The sequence below is a fragment of the Ictidomys tridecemlineatus genome, chromosome 10, assembly GCF_052094955.1.
Source record: "Ictidomys tridecemlineatus isolate mIctTri1 chromosome 10, mIctTri1.hap1, whole genome shotgun sequence".
Lineage (NCBI taxonomy): Eukaryota > Metazoa > Chordata > Mammalia > Rodentia > Sciuridae > Ictidomys > Ictidomys tridecemlineatus.
Window position 1 is genome coordinate 29,540,348 of NC_135486.1, and position 21,655 is coordinate 29,562,002.

The 21,655-nt window shown below is 50.4% G+C and overlaps 2 protein-coding genes across 8 annotated transcripts in view; one reads left to right on the forward strand and one right to left on the reverse strand.

Annotated features, from left to right (window-relative positions):
- Nucleotides 1–7,877, forward strand: part of LOC101964020 (maestro heat-like repeat-containing protein family member 7) — a 46,765-nt gene extending 38,888 nt beyond the window's left edge. The window contains exons 21-22 of the mRNA XM_078024668.1: nt 382–441; nt 7,601–7,877. Of these exons, the coding sequence (XP_077880794.1) occupies nt 382–441; nt 7,601–7,785 (245 nt within the window). The 3' untranslated portion in view covers nt 7,786–7,877. The remainder of the gene's footprint in view (nt 1–381; nt 442–7,600) is intronic.
- A 3,117-nt stretch (nt 7,878–10,994) lies between these two features.
- Kif21b (kinesin family member 21B) overlaps nt 10,995–21,655 on the reverse strand; it is a 47,942-nt gene continuing 37,281 nt past the window's right edge. For 4 of the 7 annotated variants that reach the window (XM_078022569.1, XM_078022565.1, XM_078022563.1 and 1 more), the window contains 7 exons: nt 20,380–20,516; nt 19,335–19,515; nt 18,002–18,166; nt 17,594–17,711; nt 16,887–17,057; nt 16,167–16,366; nt 15,530–15,642 (listed from right to left, as the gene is read on the reverse strand). In XM_078022569.1, the coding sequence (XP_077878695.1) occupies nt 15,543–15,642; nt 16,167–16,366; nt 16,887–17,057; nt 17,594–17,711; nt 18,002–18,166; nt 19,335–19,515; nt 20,380–20,516 (1,072 nt within the window). In that variant the 3' untranslated portion in view covers nt 15,530–15,542. Of the gene's footprint in view, nt 15,037–15,529; nt 15,643–16,166; nt 16,367–16,886; nt 17,058–17,593; nt 17,712–18,001; nt 18,167–19,334; nt 19,516–20,379; nt 20,517–21,655 lie in introns of those variants that run through there. The other 3 variants (XM_078022564.1, XM_078022568.1, XM_078022566.1) reach the window with 1 other exon arrangement.

Consider the following 21,655-nt stretch of genomic DNA (forward strand, 5'->3'; position numbering starts at 1 on the left):
AGACTGAGGGGGGACCCAGGACGTAGTTACAAGACCCATAGTTATTCCAGGACTCTGGTAATGACACCGACCACCTTCACCTGCTCTCCTCCCCTGCAGGAAGCCCCTGGTTGGGTTGGCTGACCTTCCTTTAGCTGAATGGGCAAGTCCTGAGAGGCTTAGAGTTGGAGCAGAGGGGTGCTTGCCTCTCTACCTGGCCCAGTTTGGACAGAACCCTTTAGAAAATCAGGGACAGAAATTTTGACTTTATGGGAAATGTTCAGACCTGAGGCTGGTGGCCACAGGAAAGAAAGGCAGACCAAGGGGGCAGTATTTGAGGAGGGGCAGGGGACCACTGAGGTGGCCAGGACACCACTGAGGTGCCTCTGTGTGCCCCTGCAGGCCAGATCATCCAAACCCTCAACCTGGAAGAGATGGATGAAGTTGAGGATGCATATACAGGTGAGTTGGCCAGCCGCCCACTGCGTCCATCTGTTGAAGGTGCCGTGCTGGTGGGGAAGGCTCAGGAATGAGGAATGGCTCTCCAAAAATGATCGTCCAGGCTGAGTGAAGAAGAGGCTTGGCTCTGGGGCATTTAGGTTTGGGGGTGTTGGTCAAGGCCCTGCAGACCCCACTCTCACTCACCCCCATTGCCATCTTTATTTTTTTATTTTTTTAAATTTTTTTTAATTTAAAAAATTTTTTTTTATTGTTGGTCGTTCAAAACCTTACACAGTTCTTAATACATCATATTTCACAGTTTGATTCAAGCGGGTTATGAACTCCCAACTTTACCCCGTATACAGATTGCTGTATCACATCAGTTACCCTTCCATTGATTGACATATTGCCTTTCTAGTGTCTGATGTATTCTGCTGTCAATCCTATTCTCTACTATCCCCCCTCCCCTCCCCTCCCCTCCCCTTTTCTCTCTCTACCCCTTCTACTGTAAATCATTTCTTCCATTTGTATTATCTTGTCTTACCCCTCCATTACATAGTTCTTGATATATCATATTTCACATTTTGATTCAAGTGGGTTATGCACTCCCATTTTACCCCTTATACAGCTTGCAGAATCACATCAGTTACACTTCCATTGCTTTACATATTGCCATCCTAGTGTCTGTTGTATTCTGCTGCCTTTCCTATCCTCTACTATCCCCCCTCCCCTCCCCTCCCCTCTTCTCTCTCTACCCCCTCTACTGTAATTCATTCCTCCCCCTTGTATTATTTTTCCCTTTCCCCTCACTTCCTCTTGTATGTAATTTTGTATAACCCTGAGGGTCTCGTTCCATTTCCATGCAATTTCCCTTCTCTCTCCCTTTCCCTCCCACCTCTCAACCCTGTTTAATGATGGTCTTCTTCTCGTGCTCTTCTTCCCTAGTCTGTTCTTAATTACTCTCCTTATATCAAAGAAGACATTTGGCATTTGTTTTTTAGGGCTTGACTAGCTTCACTTAGCATAATCTGCTCTAATGCCATCCATTTCCCTCCAAATTCTATGATTTTGTCATTTCTTAATGCAGAGTAATACTCCATTGTGTATAAATGCCACATTTTTTTTATCCATTCGTCTATTGAAGGGCATCTAGGTTGGTTCCACAGTCTTGCTATTGTGAATTGTGCTGCTATGAACATCGATGTAGCAGTGTCCCTGTAGCATGCTCTTTTTAGGTCTTTAGGGAATAGACCGAGAAGGGGGATAGCTGGGTCAAATGGTGGTTCCATTCCCAGCTTTCCAAGAAATCTCCATACTGCTTTCCAAATTGGCTGCACCAATTTGCAGTCCCACCAACAATGTACAAGTGTACCCTTTTCCCCACATCCTCTCTAGCACTTATTGTTGTTTGACTTCGTAATGGCTGCCAATCTTACTGGAGTGAGATGGTATCTTAGGGTGGTTTTGATTTGCATTTCTCTGACTGCTAGAGATGGTGAGCATTTTTTTATGTACTTGTTGATTGATTGTATGTCCTCCTCTGAGAAGTGTCTGTTCAAGTCCTTGGCCCATTTGTTGATGGGATTATTTGTTATCTTATTGTCTAATTTTCTGAGTTCTTTATATACTCTGGATATTAGGGCTCTATCTGAAGTGTGAGGAGTAAAGATTTGTTCCCATGATGTAGGCTCCCTATTTACCTCTCTTATTGTTTCTTTTGCTGAGAAAAAACTTTTTAGTTTGAGTAAGTCCCATTTGTTGATTCTAGATGTTAACTCTTGTGCTATGGGTGTCCTATTGAGGAATTTGGAGCCCGACCCCACAGCATGTAGGTCGTAGCCAACTTTCTCTTCTATCAGATGCCTTGTCTCTGATTTGATATCAAGCTCCTTGATCCATTTTGAGTTAACTTTTGTGCATGGTGAGAGAAAGGGATTCAATTTCATTTTGTTGCATATGGATTTCCAGCTTTCCCAGCATCATTTGTTGAAGATGCTATCCTTCCTCCATTGCATGCTTTTAGCCCCTTTATCAAATATAAGAAAGTTGTAGTTTTGTGGGTTGGTTTCTGTGTCCTCTATTCTGTACCATTGGTCTACTCACCTATTTTGGTACCAGTACCATGCTGTTTTTGTTACTATTGATCTGTAGTATAGTTTGAAATCTGGAATCGCTATACCACCTGATTCACACTTCCTGCTTAGTATTGTTTTTGCTATTCTGGGTCTTTTATTCTTCCATATGAATTTCATGATTGCTTTCTCTATTTCTACAAGAAATGCCGTTGGGATTTTGATTGGCATTGCATTAAACCTATAGAGAACTTTTGGTAATATCGCCATTTTGATGATGTTAGTTCTGCCTATCCATGAACAGGGTATATTTTTCCATCTTCTAAGATCTTCTTCTACTTCTCTCTTTAGGGTTCTGTAGTTTTCATTGTATAAGTCTTTCACCTCTTTTGTTAGGTTGATTCCCAAGTATTTTATTCTTTTTGAGGATATTGTGAACGGAGTGGTTGTCCTCGTTTCCATTTCAGAGGATTTGTCGCTGATATACAGGAATGCCTTTGATTTATGCGTGTTGATTTTATAACCTGCCACTTTGCTGAATTCATTTATTAGCTCTAATAGTTTCTTTGTAGACCCTATTAGGTCTGCTAGGTATAGAATCATGTCATCTGCAAATAGTGATAATTTAAGTTCTTCTTTTCCTATTTTTATGCCTTTAATTTCTTTCGTCTGCCTAATTGCTCTGGCTAGTGTTTCGAGAACTATGTTGAACAGAAGTGGTGAGAGAGGGCATCCCTGTCTTGTTCCAGATTTTAGAGGGAATGCCTTCAATTTTTCTCCATTCAGAATGATGCTAGCCTGAGGCTTAGCATAAATTGCTTTTACAATGTTGAGGTATGTTCCTGTTATCCCTAGTTTTTCGAGAGTTTTGAACATAAACGGATGCTGTACTTTGTTGAATGCTTTTTCCGCATCTATCGAGATGATCATATGGTTCTTATTTTTAAGTCTATTGATGTGGTGAATAGCATTTATTGATTTCTGTATATTGAACCAGCCTTGCATACCAGGGATGAATCCTACTTGATCATGGTGCACAATTTTTTTGATATGTTTTTGTATCCGATTTGCCAGAATTTTATTGAGGATTTTTGCATCTAGGTTCATTAGAGATATTGGTCTGTAGTTTTCTTTCTTTGAAGTGTCTTTGTCTGGTTTCGGAATCAGGGTGATGTTGGCCTCATAGAATGAATTTGGAAGTTCTCCCTCTTTTTCTATTTCCTGAAATAGCTTGAAAAGTATTGGTATTAGTTCCTCTTTAAAGGTTTTGTAAAACTCTGCTGTATACCCATCCAGTCCTGGGCTTTTCTTAGATGGTAATCTTTTGATGGTTTCTTCTATTTCCTCAATTGATATTGGTCTGTTTAGGTTGTCTATATCCTCCTGACTCAATCTGGGCAGATTATATGACTTAAGAAATTTATCAATGCCTTCACTATCTTCTATTTTATTGGAGTATAAGGATTCAAAATAATTTCTGATTATCTTCTGTATTTCTGAAGTGTCTGTCGTGATCTTGCCTTTTTCATCCCGTATGCTAGTAATTTGAGTTCTCTCTCTTCTTCTCTTCGCTAGTATGGTTAAGGGTCTGTCAATTTTATTTATCTTTTCAAAGAACCAACTTTTCGTTTTGTCAATTTTTTCAATTGTTTCTTTTGTTTCGATTTCATTAATTTCAGCTCTGATTTTAATTATTTCTTGCCTTCTACTTCTTTTGCTGTTGTTTTGCTCTTTTTCTAGGATTTTGAGATGAAGTATGAGATCATTTATTTGTTGGTTTTTTCTTTTTTTAAGGAATGAACTCCAAGCAATGAATTTTCCTCTTAAAACTGCTTTCAATGTGTCCCATAGATTCCGATATGTTGTGTCTGTGTTTTCATTAAACTCTAAGAATTTTTTAATTTCCTCCTTGATGTCTTCTAAAACCCATTGATCATTCAGTAACCTATTGTTCATTCTCCAAGTGATGCATGATTTTTCCTTGCTTCTTTTATCGTTGATTTTTAGTTTCATTCCATTATGATCAGATAAGATGCATGGTATTATCTCCGCTCCTTTATATTGTCTAAGAGTTGCCCTGTGACATAATATATGATCTATTTTTGAGAAGGATCCATGTGCTGCTGAGAAAAAAGTGTAGCTGCTTGATATTGGGTGGTATATTCTATATATGTCAATTAAGTCTAGGTTGTTAATTGTGTTATTGAGTTCTATAGTTTCCTTATTCAACTTTTGTTTGGAAGATCTGTCCAGTGGTGAGAGAGGTGTGTTGAAGTCTCCCATGATTATTGTATGGTGGTCTATTAGACTCTTGAACTTGAGAAGAGTTTGCTTGATGAACACAGCAGCATCGTTGTTTGGGGCATATATATTTATGATTGTTATGTCTTGTTGGTGTATGGTTCCCTTGAGCAGTATGTAGTGTCCTTCTTTATCCCTTTTGATTAACTTTGGTTTGAAATCTATTTTATTTGATATGAGTATGGACACTCCTGCTTGTTTCCACAGTCCATATGAGTGATATGATTTTTCCCAACCTTTCACCTTCAGTCTATGTATATCTTTTCCTATCAAATGCGTCTCCTGTAGGCAGCATATTGTTGGGTCTTGTTTTGTGATCCATTCAACTAGCCTGTGTCTCTTAATTGGTGAGTTTAAGCCATTAACATTTAGGGTTATCATTGAGATATGGTTTGTTCTTCCAGCCATATTTGTTTATTAATTCTGCTAAACCTAATTTGTTTTCCTCTTTGATTATTTTCCCCCCTTTACTGTCCTACCTCCCACTGTTGGTTTTCATTGTTGTTTTCCATTTCCTCTTCCTGTAGTGTTTTGCCAAGGATTTTTTGAAGAGATGGTTTTCTAGCTGCAAATTCTTTTAACTTTTGTTTATCATGGAATGTTTTAATTTCATCTTCCATCCTGAAGCTTAATTTCGCCGGATACACGATTCTTGGTTGGAACCCATTTTCTTTTAGTGTTTGAAATATGTTATTCCAGGATCTTCTAGCTTTTAGAGTCTGTGTTGAGAGATCAGCTGTTATCCTGATTGGTTTACCCCTAAATGTAATCTGCTTCCTTTCTCTTGTAGCTTTTAAAATTTTCTCCTTATTCTGTATGTTGGACATCTTCATTATAATGTGTCTAGGTGTGGATCTCTTATGATTTTGCACATTCGGTGTCCTGTAGGCTTCTAGGATTTGGGGTTCTGTCTCATTCTTCAAGTCTGGGAAGTTTTCTCGTATTATTTCACTGAATAAATTGTTTATTCCTTTGATTTGGAGCTCTGTGCCTTCTTGTATCCCAATGACTCTTAAGTTTGGTCTTTTGATATTATCCCATATTTCTTGGATGTTCTGCTCATGGTTTCTTAGCAGACTTGCTGAGCTGTCTATGTTCTTTTCAAGTTGAAATACTCTGTCTTCATTGTCTGATGTTCTATCTTCTAAGTGATCCACTCTGCTGGTAGTATTCTCAATTGAATTTTTAAGTTGGTTTATTGCTTCCTGCATTTCTAGGATTTCTATTTGTTTGTTTTTTATTTCCTCTATCTCCCTGTGAAATTGATCTTTTACTTCCGGGATTTGTTTATGTAGTTCCTTGTCAATGTGATCTTTCATTGTCTGATTTTGCTGTCTCATGTCTTCCTTGAGACTCCAGATCATCTGAAGCATGTATATCCTGACCTCTCTGTCTGACATTCCATCTGTTGCAGCTATTACCTCTTCTAGAGTTGAGTTGACCTGCATTGCCTGTGGTCCTTTCTTTCCTTGTCTTTTCATACTGCTGGCGTTTCTTTCTGCTTGGTGAAACACAACAGTTTTTGAAATTTTCCCTCTATTTATTTATATTGCTCTTGTATAGTTGAAAAGTCTCCCTTGCAGGACAGGTGGTGGCTGTGATCCTCCTCCAATTGGTGCGATCCGTCTACCACGCTGGCGGGCCCTAGGTCTGCTCTGCTGGCCGGTCGAAGGTCCGCCTACCCAGCAGGCGCGAGGGGCACCTCTGTCTCTCCGCAGGTTGCTGGGCCTAACCTCCCGATGGGTCCCCGGTACGCCTACCTTGCAGGCACTGGGGGTGGGGCCGGCTCCGGCCCGCAACAAGCCGCTGGGCCTGATCTGCTGGTGGTCACAGTCCCGCCTACCTTGCAGGCACTGGGGGAGGGGATGGGCCAGCCCCTCGCCAGGCCGCTGGACCTGTCTTGCTGGTGGGTCGCAGGACCGCGTTCCCTGCAGGCGCGTGTGTCAGCTCTGTCTCTCGGCAGGTTGCTGGGCCTGACCTGCCCGTGGGTCGCCGGTTCTCCTACCTTGCAGGCACTGGGGGTGGGGCCGGCTCTGGCCCGCAACAAGCCGCTGGGCCTGATCTGCCGGTGGTCACAGTCCCGCCTCCTCAAAAATCTGCACGCCAGGGCCCCAGGACAGGTGCTGAGCGAGTCCCATCAGCCCTGGTCGCAACCTCACCAGTTTTAGCTTCCTTGGTGACCCAGTGTTCTCTCCAGGAACTTCCCGGCACCTGAGATTGCAACACAGGAGGTGCAGAGTCACTTGGGCCTTGAAAAGGGCAAAGCAGAGTTGATCCCCATTGCCATCTTGCTTGGACCCCATTCATCAGTCAGGATGGTTCCTTGAACTCTAAGAGAGATGGCCAACTTCCTCCTAGGGGGACTCAGCCCCCAAGTGTGCCCAGCTCCTTTCCTTGGGAGCCTCCAGAACTGTTGGTGTTGTCGTCCATGCTCCTCCACCATCTGTCTGAGATGTGACCGCCCCTTTCTGCACTGTGTCCCTGACAGAGTGGTTCCCAAGTGTGGCCAAGTCCCTGGCTGCAGCTCTCTGGGAGGCCAGCGTTATTCTATCGGTGGAGGGCAGAGACAGGGAGGGGAAGGTAGAGTGGACCACAAGGATTGGGGATGAGTGCTGGCCCAGCATCTCCAAGCTCTGGGCATGTTTGGATCTTGCTTATAACTGAGCAGTGTGGACTCTCTGTCCTACCTTAGAAGATGCCAGTCCCATTCCACTACCCTATTCCTTTCCCATAGCAGGACCCATCCCTCTTGCCCAGCCCGGTGGCCTTTCTCTGGTCAAAGACTCATAGCTGTATCTGTGTTGCAGCCCTGAGGCACATGCAGAAGGACCCCGACCCCGTGGTCGGCTGCCTCACCACACAGACCCTCTACGTCCTGGAAGCCCAGAAGAAGGTGCTGCAGGCCAAGACCACCACTTCCTGCTTCTGCAGGAGGAGGCCCCGCAGGAGGTCTTTTGAGCCTGTGTCACTCACTAGGTTCCTAAAACTGTGACAGCAGGGCCAGGCTACTGAGCCCTGCACTAGAAATTATGTGTCCCCAAAGAACTTTGCTAATAAAAGGAGAAAGCATGTAGTTTTGCGGAAGTCGATGTCCATTCTTGGCTGTGTGAGGTAAGGCCGTCTGTCCTAAGTGCCTTCTTTGCAATAAATATATGGGACGAGGCTGGCCTCACCCAGCTCTGCCTCAGTGTGTCCTGTTTCCATTCAGCTGAGTGATCTCAGGCCAGTGCTTGTAGTTTCATATGAAACAGCTTGAACCAGGAACTGGATGTCAGGACCTGGGAGGGATCTAGAATCCTGTTGTGCTGGGCAGTATTCTTGATGGGAAGCAATGAAGTCCACTCTTGCTAGTTAAGAAAGTGAGTTGATGTGGTGGTGCTCATCTGTAATCCCAACGGCTCAGGAGGCTGAGGCAGGAGGATTGTGAGTTCAAAGCTCAGCCTCAGCAACTCAGCGAGGCCCTAAGTAACTTAGCAAGCACCTGTCTCAAAATAAAAATAAAATAAAATAAAATAAAAAGGACTGAAGATGTGGCTCAGGAATAGGTGCCCTAGGAAAACAGCACTGTGGCTGCACCTTGGCACAGCCCAAACCACAGCTCAAGAGACAATGCTCAGGCCTGGATTCTAGGAGTTGGCCTCTGTTCCTCCAAAGAGCCAGGTGTCCTCCCCTATACCAGGGTGAGCACCTGCTCTCTCTCACTGCCTGTTACAGTCAGTCTTACCCAGGCCCATCTGACAGGCTCTGAAGCATCTCTGGTCTATGTGGGACCATCTACTGCCCCTTCTCCCCCCTCTAGCCAGATTTGCCTATTACCCCTGACTTTCAGTCACTGGGCCCTAGGCAAAATTTATAGGACAATAACACATGTCCTAAAAAAAAATTAGGTCCCGCATGCTCTGACTTGGTTGGTGCCACCCACTGTGGGGCAGAGGCCTGGTTTGCATTGCTTATGTTCTTGCAGTGCCTGGCCTCTGTCACCTGCACCCAAGTCTCCTAGAACACATCATGTTCCCTCTTTGCTCACCCTCTCCACCCCATAGAACTTTCCCACAGCAGCTAGAGTCCCTTGGCCAACAATGTCAAGGGTGCCATTAAAGGCCACAAGGTCTCTACTTTGGTCAGAGTCTCTTCTCACTCACTGCCCCTGGCCTGTCCTCTGGCTCCCACATCAGCTGCCCCCACCTTTCATTAGAGTCCTTATCAACTGAACACTTTATAGAAGGAAGTAAATGGGAAATATCACAAGACTCAGAAGCACACCTGCACCCCTTCCTTTGAACCCCAAGGAGCAGTCTTGCTTTGCTGCAACCAATGATAAATGGTAGATGTTGTTAAAAATCTATTAACAGGTCAGGTGCTTTGAGATAAAACTCACTTCCAAGACTGTTCTGACCCCGCCCTTACCCCCCTCACAAATTCCCCCCATCTTAGTCAAACTAAGCTAAGGGCACAAGGTCATGAATTCTAGGGCCATCTCTGTCCCATATGACCTTGGCCAGTCCTAGCAGCCTCTCTGGCCTTAACTTCCCTTCATCTGTAAATTGGGGGGGGGGCGGGAAATGACCTTTTAAGATGCCACCCAGTTCAATAAATTTCTCTTATTAAATTCCGAGTAGTGCCATTTCCTTGTCAGGGAAAACTGCCCTATAGCTTAGATCCTAAATGGAATTTTTCTTGACTCTTTTGTTTTCCAAAATATCTAAAGTAAGCAGATGTTATTTTTATAATCTTGGGGGAAGAGCACCCCAAAATTTAAAAAAATTGTTAAAAGGAATCCCTTAACCCTGTCTCCCCCCACCCAAGGACATTGGTGTCCTCAACATAAAGGTGACCTGAGTTTGGAAAAACTTATTGCCATCCCCGAGGGGAACTCAATGTCAGGAGGACCCACCACAGAAGGCCCGGCATCTTCATGGTCTCCTGGTCTCCAGGTTTCATTTACACACCCAGCCCCAAACTACCACCCTCAGGAAGCCACCCTGCTTCCCAAAGCAGGAGCTGTAGCCCTCTGGGGGACTGGGGACTTAGGAAAATCCTTCCATGGCTCAGGGTCTCCTTTCACTCTCCAGGGGCTTTATTTGAAAACCAGAGGGTCTTGAAGGAACCCTTTCCTCCCACCTGTGATGATGCGGCCTCTCACAGGCTCCAGGAACCGACTGGCTCGATCCCGTCCAGCTGAGGGTCTTGATAAGCAGCAAGGATCAAGGACCCGTGCAGGTGGAGGAGGCAACTTGTTTTTATATTTAAGAAAGTAAGCAAAGAGAGGCCCGATTGTCTCCCTGGTACAGCGATCAGAAAGCAAAGCTTTTAGAGATCTTGCTGGTGATGAAGATGCAGACTCCCCTCAGGGAGCTCTTTGCCCAGAGGATGGGCCAGAATCCCCCCGCTTGACGGAGGGGTGCACAGTTATCAAAGGGGAATGTAGTTGTGGCTGGGATGTAAAAAGCATGCGTTTTGGATGCCGGAGACCCTGGGTTTAATCCCCAGCACCAAAAAAAGAAAAAAAGAAAAGGGCAGGACTATAGCTTTTCAAAGAAAAGTACTGATCTAGATCAGGAAAGTACTGATCTAGAAAGTACTAGATCAAAGAAAAGTACTGATCTAGATCAGGAAAGTACTGATCTAGAAATAAAAAACAACAACCATTGTAGAGCTGTTTTCTAATATGCACTTTTTATATTTCTGTCTTCTCTCCGTAAGTGGCAAGGTGATGACGTGTCTGGTCTCTACAGCACACTGTGAATTCCAGGCCCTAGAGAAGGTACACAGAACATTAAAGGAAATGGGGGCTGTGCTTGGGCAGGGCTGGTTCAAATCTCGATTCTGTCCTAATTAGCTACGAGCCTGGATATGTCACCTCCTTCTGGGATACTTCTCATTTCATAAAATGAGAATATCCCCTCTCACGTGGAGTAGTGAAAATCCACAAAAAAAATGTCCTGAACAGTGCCTAGAATACAATAGGTGCTTCATAGATGCTAGTGCCTGCTCTTCCACCAACTGCACCTGCCCCAGCCCTGGGAGGCAATGTATGGAGTCTGGAGAGGTATGTGATGCCCTCAAAGCTCTGCCTCCTACTTAGGGAAGCCCCAAACTCTCAGCCCAAGAAGTTCTCGTCAGAGACCAGCCCACCACCAACTTCTCAAAAGAAGGCCCACCAGCCGAAGGTCAGCAGCCCTCAGGGACCACGCCTCCACGGACAAGGGTCGTTGGGGTTTTATTTATGACAACTTCTTAGAACACACACATAATCTAGGAACAGAAATGTACAGCATGAGGCTTAAATAACTTTCATACATTATGTACAGTCTCAGCAGAGGTACAAAACATATATATATATACACCTTGTGCTCGTCACATCGCAGAGCCCAACAAAACCCTGCAGCCTGGGTCGGAGTGATGGCTAGGAAAGAGCTGGTGTCAGGGCAGGACCCTGATTCACTTCAGGGGTCTTCTCTGACTCTCTGCTCTTCATCAAACAGTTTTTACTTCCCTCTTCCTGGCAAGGCCCTAGGGACACAGGTTTAAAGGATTGAATTAAGGTGTGGTGGGGGCTGAGGGATCATTTGGGTGTTGGAGACAGAGGGAGGTAGACATAAGGGACAGAACAAAGGTGCCAGAGAAGAAACAGAACTTTCCCTGCAGATTTTGTTCTTATACATAAGAGGGCCGTGACGGTTTGAGAGCTGGGAGAGGAGGCCCAGGCTCAGGAAGGCCTGTGGGGGACACTGGCCATTGATCAGGAGGAGGCTATACCCAGCAAAGAAGGCAGCAAGCAGTTTCTTGTCTGAGATGGCAAAGGGATAGAAGCCACAGGTTTGGGCCACACAGTGGGAAGGAATTCACCATTCCTGCAGGGCAGGCCCTGCCCATGCAAACATACCAGGCACAGGCAGGGTCCAGACAGCCAGAGGGGTGTGCCTGCACCCAGCCCAGACTCCATCAGGAACTGCCCCACCAAGAGCCAGGGCGGGGTGTGGGGGCAGGGCAGAGAGACATCTCCCTTGACTTCACAAGGCCGCCTGCCTCTGTCCCCACCACACTGGGGGGGCACAAGGAAATTCCAGCCACTCAGGGTCTTCTTTCCGGTGGGTCTGTGCTTTCAACTGCCCTCTGCCAAAGCCACAGGGCCCTAGGTGGGCAACAGGGCTGGACCACTCAAGGCGGAGTTTCCAAGGCTGCAGCTGGGGCAAGGGTGGGTGGGCTGGAGGCCACTCCCAGAGCCACAGCTGTCCCTTCCTGAGTGGCTGGTGGTACCCTGACCACCAGGCTTGTCCGGGCTAACCTCTGCCTTCTTGTCCACCTCTCTCCTTGGCAATCTCCCATGGAGCTCCAGATGCGACCCTGGAGGATTCTGGTTGCTTCAGAGGGGCCAAGTCACTAGAGTAAAATCAAATACTAACTGGCTAATACTGAGAACGAGGTCCTGACACAGGACTGTGCTGAGGGGGCCCGCAGGCAGCGGGGATGGAGGACACCATCCTCCTGGGTGGAAGCCAATCCACTTCAAAAGCAAGGACAGGGGCTCAACCCAGGAGGCAGGGAGTCTGGGGCCAAGTTCTTTAGGCTTGGTAGGGCTGGGAGCCAGCCCTGGGGTGTGGGGACACGGGAGGGCTCTACTCCCTGGGCCCACAACATACAGATGTGGCCTGGGCTCAGACCTTAGGATGGGCACAAGAAGTAAAATGACGATTACAAGCCAAGACCTAGCCTCAGCAAGGGCACCCACCAATTCTAGACACGGGCATCCTTGGTATAACAGGGGACAAGGTCAACCTGGGAGGAGCCTCCCAGGCCCAGGACTGTGCACACTGCCCGTGAGAACCCTGACATTGTGCTCAAATCACAACCAGTTTGTGCTTCCAACTCTGGATGCTTGTGCAGTGACCGGGGACTTGCCCCGACTATGGACACCTCTGGAAAGAGTGGGTGACTCCAACGCTCGTACACCACAGGTCTGGGTGGCTCAGAGACGACTGGCTCAGGGCTCTCAAAGGACTTCAAGTTTAGAGTCAATGACACTGGCCGGGACAGCAGAGCCAGCCCCGCTGTGAGGTAGTGACCCATCAGGAATGGCGAAGAGCGGGCAATGTTGATGAGCACCTCTCGCAGGGCCGTGAGACCACACCTCGGACAGGCCTTGCAGCTACAGTACAGTCACCTGGGCAGGGGTGGCCCCACGATGGGGCCTCCCTGGCCCATGGGGGCAGGGGAGGGGGCACAAGTCTCCACGTGTTTCTGTAGTTGTAAACGGTCATGCGGACGGGTTTGAAGGTCGAAGCTTTCTGTTCAGGCGGGGAGGGGTGGACGGGGAGGGGGAGACTTGTGGTCACTTCTGAGTGCACAGGGAGCTAGCCAGCACTCCAGGGATGGAAAGAGTAAGAAGGACTTCCAGTCGAAGCAGACAGACTGTCCAGGTTCCAGGAGATCAGCATGCTCACCCAGACTCAATGCCATGTCCAGCAGGGGCCGCCAACAAGCAGGACGGCCTCCTTAGCCTCTGGGGTGGCTCTGAGGAGGGCTCAAGGAGGGTGGCAGGCCTCAGCTTTCACTGGGACCTGACCCTACCCACCAGGGCCCACGTGGAGCAGACTCCAACAGCCCCAGCCACAGACGGAGAGGAGCTCAGGACAGAAACATCGCGCCATTAACTGGGAAGTCCATAGGTCACCATGTCCTCCGAACGGATCTGGGAATCCTGGCTTCCAGACTGGGGCCGGGAAGCACCAGACCAGTGAAGCAATGGAAAACAATGTGGACAGGCTTGGGGAGAAGCCAGGAGTAAGGGACGGAGCTGGCCCCTCCCATTCCTGTGAATTCAGAGTGGGTCCAACAGGGGGCGCCAGAACACTGGTTTGGCCCCCTCCCGCCCCAGGGGAGGGAGCGGCTCAGTGAACTAACTGCCATCTGACCTCCAATCTCTAGGGAGGCCCATGCCCCATGCCGCTTTTAAGGCTTGAGAATGTGCCTCCTGATAACCAGAAGGACAGAAGCTGAAAAGACCCCTTGTCCTATTCAGGGGTGAGACGATGGGTTGACTGGGAGGGAGGGGCAAGGTGCTGGGCAGTCCTCACCACCCAAGCAGCTTCCTAGTGGACAGGGCCACCAAGCTGCTTCCTATGTGACCATGTGAGAGTCCGGGGAGCAGGGCTCCCCAGCCCTGGGCTGTGTGGGGTGAGCTCCCCCGCCTTCCAGGGGTGGTGGACATGAGACCCCTTGAGTAGAAGACACATGTGGCGCAGCGGGCATGGTTGGCGTAAGGCTGCCCAGCACGAGGGCCAGGCCCCGGGGCGAAGGAAGGCACTGAAGCTCAGGCGGCCCAGAGGCCAGGGGGGCACTAGAAGCATCCCCAGGGACAGAGCTGGGGATAGGTCAGGGCTGCAAAGAGTGGCACAGGGCATTTCTCTCTTTTGCAAAGCAAACAGAGGAGGTGGCCCCGGAGTGCTGGGGAGCAAAGTCCCTAAAGCTGAGGGAAAGAATGTGTGGGAGGGAACTTCAAGTCGGTTTCCAGGAGGCAACAGCAAAAAAAAAAAATTAAAAAAAAAATAATAAATTAAAAAAATGAAGTATTCCTGACCATCTCCTCAAGGGAATCTTTCTAGTAGCTCCACCTTGGCCTCCATCAGAATGGGACCCCAGGGAATGGTTCAGGCCCACTGGGACTAGATGTTGTTGGCCACGGGGTTCAAGGTCAGCTGCAAGGCCTAGCTGCCTACACCTGGTTTCCATGGTTACCTGAGGACTACCTGGTTGGGCTCAGAGGCAGGTGAAGTGGTACAGAGGCTGAGCTGGGCGCTCATCAGAGGGGCATGATGGGCAGAAGCTGCTTCCCCTCCCCTACAGGTCCCACCCTGGACCAATGGCCTGCAGCAGGGCTAGCTCAGCAGGAGACCATGTGGCCAGATGGAGGGAACCCCAGGGGACTTCCAGGGGAGAGAGAAGAGGGGTAATGCCCTTTGGCTTCACAGCTTGATTTCCTCTCCAACTTCTGTCACCAGGAGGCTCCTAAGAGTCAGGGAGGAACGGAGGTGATAGTATCCTATGGCCCAGGGAGAGGAAGCGGAACAGGAGAGGGGCCACACCCTCGGTCCCCAGTGCCGCTAGCCAGTCTGGTCAGGCCACAGCTTCCCTTCCATGCAGTGAAGGCTGCTGGGGTTGAGGGTCCAGGCATGCCCTGACCTAACTCCTAGGGTTGGCCGCTGGTAACCGCCGTATGCTCCAGAACTTCACCGTCAGGTCACTGGGAGAAGGACAGAGAGGGGGCTGGTCAGCTCCCGGAGTGGGCCCAGCTGGATGCTGATTCCCCCACTCCCCACGTGTGGCCAGGACTGGGGGGTAGACACTGCCCGGAGGAGGGCGGACCACAGGGTGGAGGAGCGCTGGGCGAGGGAGGTGCCTGGGGTCTCAAAGGCCCTGGGGGACTGTCATCCTGGGCTTTCCTCTCTGTTACTCTTTTGTTTGTCCACCTGAACGCTCCCTCCCTGCTCTCTGCTACCTGGCATCCCTCTCCTGGGACTCTGTCCCGCTGTTCATGCTGGGAAGAGGAAGGCGGGTGGAGAGGGGCAGGTGAGCAATCTCTCTGGGCCAGGCAGGACAGGAAGGGACAGGAAGGGACAGTAAGCAAGAAGAGTAAAATGATCTCATACCGTGAAGAAGCAGCTCAGACCGAAGAGGGGAAAAGACAGGGAAAAAGGAAAGAGGGGAAGAACGAGAGAGGAGACCGGGGCGGGGGGGGGGGGGGGAGGGTCAGGGCAGGGTGGTGGCGCGGCCCTTTATGGCCAGGACTCGGCGAGGAAGGCAGGGGGTGAGTCCAGGGACGTAATTCCACAACTTTACCCGGCAGTCACTGTTGGGGGAAAGAGTTGGAGAGGCACAAAGGAGAGGCAGGAGGACACAGGAAGGGGAGAGGGAGAGAAGGGACATGGTCGGAACGAGAAGGAAAAAGAAGAAACCCGTCTGAGGTGTACCCCTGGGGCCACGGGCCTGGGTGCTGCCTGCGCAGGGGACCGGGGCTGGGGCTGGAGGGAGCTGTGGTCTGGGCTGGCAGGGCTGCTCTGCAGTCTGAGAGCCACCTGGATGGGGCGGAGACTGCTGGTGGCACTGCTGTGTGGGGGCAGGAAGAGCATGGAGACAGGTGGGCAAGTCCCGGCCCTGGGCTCAGAGGCTCTCTGACCCCTGCCTGGTGCAGTGCCTGGCACACAGGCACTCAGTGAAGGCTGGCACCAGCTGGGATAAACAGGAGGGTGCCCTGGGGTCTGCTCTGTGAGCCGAGTCTTCAGGAAAGCTGTGTGGCCCTGAGCCTCCCAGCTGTCCTTCCCACACCAGGGAGAGGGACGTGTACAAAGGCAGCCCTCTCTGTCCAGCACCTACCTGGAGGCTGTAAAGATGTGCTTAGTGTTGGTGCAGATGGCATTGATGGGGCTGTCGTGGCCCTTGATCTCACCAATGGGCGTGAAGTTGTCCACGTTCCAGACTTTGATGACGCCCGCGCGGCAGGCGCTCAGCAGCATGGGGCGGCCCGGGACGAAGGCCAGGGCACACACCCAGTCCTTGTGGGCATTGGGGATTTGCTGCGGGAGGATCAGGGCTGGTGAGGGCTGGGGGAGGTGAGGAGGCGGGGAAGGACCTGCCCTGGGGCCCCAGGAGCACACGCCCCTCCTGCTAGGGACAGAGGGCTGCCACCAGGCTCCCCTGGTCTGCACAGCTGCCCCGCAGATGGGCTTCATCAGTCTTAGGCGCTGGGCAGGGCTGGTTATGCCTAGGGCTTCAGGAGCCCTGATATGGGTCCTTGTGCCCTGGCCCCCAGGTTCAAAGCTAAGATCTGCCCTGAAACCTGGTGCCCTCAGAGAGGTCAGGCTCAAACAGAAGGGCTCCCAGGAGAGGGAATCTGGAGACTGAGCTTCACATTCAAACCCAAGGGCTGACCAGAAAGCCTTTGCTGAGAGCAGGGGCCCAAGGTGAGACGTGGGGTCAGGAGAGGCTGCAGGGGGCTGGGGGGACAGACATGGAACTGGGTGGGGGACAGGCAGACTAGGGGAGCTTTGCCTGGGGCACTGGCCCTGGCCACCCTCTCCTCCCCTCCACCCACACCTGAATGAGCTCCTGCTGCTCCAGGTCCCACTTCTTGATGCCGTTGTCGCGGGAGCCGCTGAACAGGATGTCTCCCTGGATGGCCAGGCACTCGATGCCATCGTAGTGCGGGGGCTCAAAGTTATGAGTGGGGCCAATGGTACCTGTCACACACTCGCCGAGCTGGAACATCTGGGGGAGGAGGGGAGGGATGGGAGAGCCCCAGAGGGGCAGGGGTAGGAGGTTGGCATGGGGAGGCCAGGACCCAGGCCCTGCTGTGGAGAAATGCCCCACAGTCCTTCCCCGTCTCTCTTAGATATGCTTCTTTCCAGCTTCCAACTGCATATTCAGAGAGCAAACCAAATTAGTTGCTTGTAGGCTTTGTGATTCTTCTTCCTATTGATCATTTTAATAGCCATATTGCATCCTGATCAGGGGATTTTCCCACCTGTCCTTAGACATTTGGGCTGTTTCTAAATTGTTCAGCACTTACAAAATAATGCTGCGGCTTTATTAATTAAAAATGCATTAATTTTAATGAATTAATAATGCTGAAATTTTCTGCACACCTTCCTGCCTTCTTTGGGGTGCTTTCTTCAGCATAAATCCCCAGAAGTCTCCTTACTTTTCATGAAGACTCCCAAGACAACCGGGGGCAAAGGTGAAAGAAAGTGGTAGAAACACCCAGAATACCCCAACCAGGTCTTGGAGCAGAGCAGCTCAGATACCTTGACGTAGTGGTCCTTGGAGCCAGTCACCACCAGGTCATGCTGGCTGGCAGTCTGGGTGACCGTCAGGCACATCACGGGGCCAATGTGGCCAGTCAGCTTGCCAATGGGTTGGAACCTGCAGCGGGGAGGGGCCCAGCCAAGAGCAGTGGGTTAGACGGGACCCTGCATCAGGGTGGGGTCTTCCCTGAGACAAACAGGCCTGGCTAGAGTTCTCTCTCCTCCTCCTCCAAGCAAGACCAAGAACCTAGACATATGCTGCCATGGGACCCAGGGATTTCAGAGGAGGGGGCACAGCTCAGCAGCTTGTAGGACTGGGAACCCAACTGAGGTCCTGCCCACCTTAGGGCTGGTCATCCCAAGCTCCCTGGGGCCATGCCAAGCTTCTTCCCCAGGCAGCTCACTGACCTGCTGAGCTCCCAGATTCGGACGGCATTGCCTGCGGCCACATACAGCATGGTGCCAGAGGGGCTGAGGGCCATCTGGTTGATCTGGTGCTCCCCCTGGGCACTGGTGATGGCCCGGGTTGAAGTGGCAGCGCAGGCGTCACCTGAGATCACCTGGCCTGAGGACCTGCCCAGGAGGAAAAAGAGGCCAAGTTAGAGATCAAAACAGTCCATCCATGCAGGCCAGGAAACTAATAAAAGCTCCCTGAGACCGGCCCGGATAACGGGCTTCTTCCAGGAAGCCTGATGAGGACTGGCAGAGATGAACAAATTTCCCTAGAAGTGGGACCAAGGGGAGAGCACCACTCCAGCCCCAGCTCAGCCTCTGTACTAAAGTACACCAGCCGCCTTGGGAGGACTGTAAGACGGAGGCAGGGGACTGGGTTTGAACCTGGGCCTTGTGGAAATCCCTCAACCTCCCCCAGACACAACACACTGCTTCCTCATCTGTGAAAAGAGGCCATGACATCCCTTCAGTTAACTTTTCTCCTAAGATTTCTTTTTTCTTTTTTAAAGAGCAGTTTAAGGCTTGTAGCAAAAACGGAGTGGAACATACGGAGATTTCCCATACACCTCCTTCCCCCCAACATGCACAGCCCCCTCCCGCCCCCTCCCGTTATCAACAGCCCACATCAGAGTGGACCAACATTGACGTATCATCACCCAAGTCCATCACATACGTTGGGGCTCATTCTTAATGTTGTACATTCTGTGGGTTTATCTCCCACTATAGAATCACAGAGAATACTTCCACTGCCCTAAAATCCTCGGTTAACTTTTTAAGGATCAAATTAAATAATAGATTGGGGTTTACAATGTACATAGAAGGACAAAATATGACTTTTATGGTGCTCATTTGGCTCAGTCTCCCCTGTGTCTGCTTGGGGCTGTCAGGGCCAGGACTCAGGACCATGCCTGTGGCCATCTACCCTCACAGGTGGCTGGCCTGGTTTTGAAGGCTGCTGCCATCTGCTGGTCTCACCCTGTTTCCAGATTCCTCAGATTCCTGTTTATTATCCATGGTATCTCAAAGGACAGGGCTTGGGGATTGGGGCAAAGGTGGGATCCAGGCAGGCCAAAGGCTCACCAATCTGCTGCCCCAGAAACTTGGTTTGTCCCCCAAACCAAGAGATCTCATCGTGTTCCCCAGAGTCAAGCCAAGACCAAGGGCAGTAAGGGCCTTTGTGTCCACATGGCCAGTTTGGGTTGGGTTCAGTGGACCACCTGGGCTGGAAAGAATATTAGCAGCCCGGTTTGCTGCAGCCCAGTACTGGAGGGCAGACGGAGGGACTTACGTGAGAGTCCGAATGCACTTGGCTGAGTCCCGGATGTCCCACACCTTGATGTAGGAGGTGGACACGGAGAACACCAGCCCCGAGTGGCTGCAGTACTTGATGGAGACCACATTGTTGGGATGGCCCTTTAGAGCTGCGATCTCCTGCCCCGTTACCAGGTTCCACATCTTGCAGCTTCGGTCTGTGGGAGAGGGGAGGAGACAGGAGGAGAGGAGTGATGTCAGCCATGGGAAGAGGGTGGCGGTTTGGGGTGGGGGGCAGGCAGCTCTCCTGCACTGGCCTGTCAAGGGAAGGGTCAGAGGGATCTGGAGAAAGGAACTCTAAGTCTGACAGAAAGAAAAACAGACACATGCTTATGTACATGTGCATGTGCTCGAGAAAAACTCAGGGGAAAGAAGTTGGCGAGAGCTTTAAAACAGGGCTAGTCCAAGGTATCCTGAGCTAAAACAAAACTCCTAAGCCTTTGGTGCCTATTCCTACAGATGCCAACACTGCCTAACTGAATAAGGAAAACTTGAAAGACAATCAGTCATACCCTTTATTGCTACCTCCCTCCTGCTGTGGATGCACATATCTGTATATGTACACATGCCTGTGTTTCTATTACGCACGCACGCATGCACGCACACACGACTACTACAGATGTGTACTTTCTGCTGGTCAAATTTCTGTGCTGTTGTGTCTTAGAAGCATGAGTCTGTGGGGCTCTGCTGCTGAGGTCAGAGGACTGGCTTAGCTACGGATGCCGGCTGATGTCTGGAGAGTGGTGGTGTTGGAGGACCAAGATGTGCCTGTAGGCTGGACACCTGAGAAGCTTCCTGAAGTTTCTAAGGAAGATCTGGAAGACGTGCTAGGTGGAGTCAGCAAGGCCAGCTGCATGGGGTGGGAGCCTTGAGCCAAGGCAAGGGACACAGTGGTAAGCAAGTTGACCTCTGAGCCTCAGCTCATGGGAGCTTTGTGTTCTTATCTGCTTCATAGCTCACTCTGGCAAGGAAGGGTGGGTGAGGGACCCTAACCCTATCTGGCCAGCCATAGTTCCACTTACCTTTGGACCCTGTGAAAAGCAACTCGTCTGTGGCGTCCAGGCAGAGGATGGGCTTGGTGTGGCCCTCGGCCACAGACACACACTGCAGCGGGGCTGTCCGTGCACCCTTAGCTCCTCCAACGGGGGTGATGATGCCCCTTCCCGGGAGAGAGGGAGAAAGGACATGCCTGTCAGCCGGGGATACTATAGCTAGGCTGATCAAGGTACATGGGGGAGGTAGGGTCCGGGCAGGGAGGAGATGAGGGCCTAATGACAGACTCCAGGATCTTCAGCCAAACTCCACCAAGGTCCGAGAGCAGAGAAGGGCTGCGCAGGGCAGCAGGGACCATCTGGTAGAGTAACAGCCAGTCGCCAGCCTGAACAATTCTGGGGGAGCAAATCCCATGATAGGCCCCACTGGAAAGAGCAGAAGCATGGGCCCTGCCCTCAGAGTCCCCATCTGATGCTGTCTGATCCAGACCCTGAGACATAAGAGCAGTCAGGCCCCAGGCGGGCAGGGCAAAGGCCCAAGTGCTGGAATTGACCCTTGCAGCTCCCAACAGTCTCCACGCTGCTTCAGTTACGCAGTGTGAGGGGAAGGGAGCAGAGAGGGAGGACCCAGGCCACCACCCTCCCAGGCGCCCTGCACAACTTCCATTTGGTAGTGTTAGCCTCTGTGGCTGGCACCTCCCAACCAGTGAGACTCACCTGCCCACACCCACCCAGGGGCCCCTGCTGGACCAGCATGGGCAGGTCTGCGTCTGTCATTTATAAAGGGATAAATCCCTGTAGGGACCCCAGTTGAGCTCGGGATTAGGATATTTGTGGCCTCTCTAGAAGGAGGCTATACGGACCTGGAACGGCACCTCCTTGCCCTGAGAGGTGATCAGGCAGAGGCCAGTGAGTGTGAGGGTTTGGCTATACCAGGCTCCTGGGGGCTCTGAGGATGATTTTTATTTCCTTAGTGAGGGCCTTTTGGCTGAGTTATAACTGGAAATATATTCTAGTTCTTTTTTAAGGAGAATGCTGCTCCTGACATCGACCCTGTAGCCAAGGGTTTACTGAAATGATCAATGTCCTACCCCAACAGCGCTTCTGGAACAGACCCTGTGGACTTGGTCACGCCCTCCCTCCAGGACCAGTGCTTGGACACACCCAGCTGCCAACCAAGCACATGCGCAATAGCTCCCCAGGATGCTCCTGCTCCCCACTTATGACACTGGTGTGGGCCGAGTTAGCCAGTTAATAGAAACTGGTGAAAGGAGAGTCCTCCCTACAGTGAGAGGCTGGCTGTCCA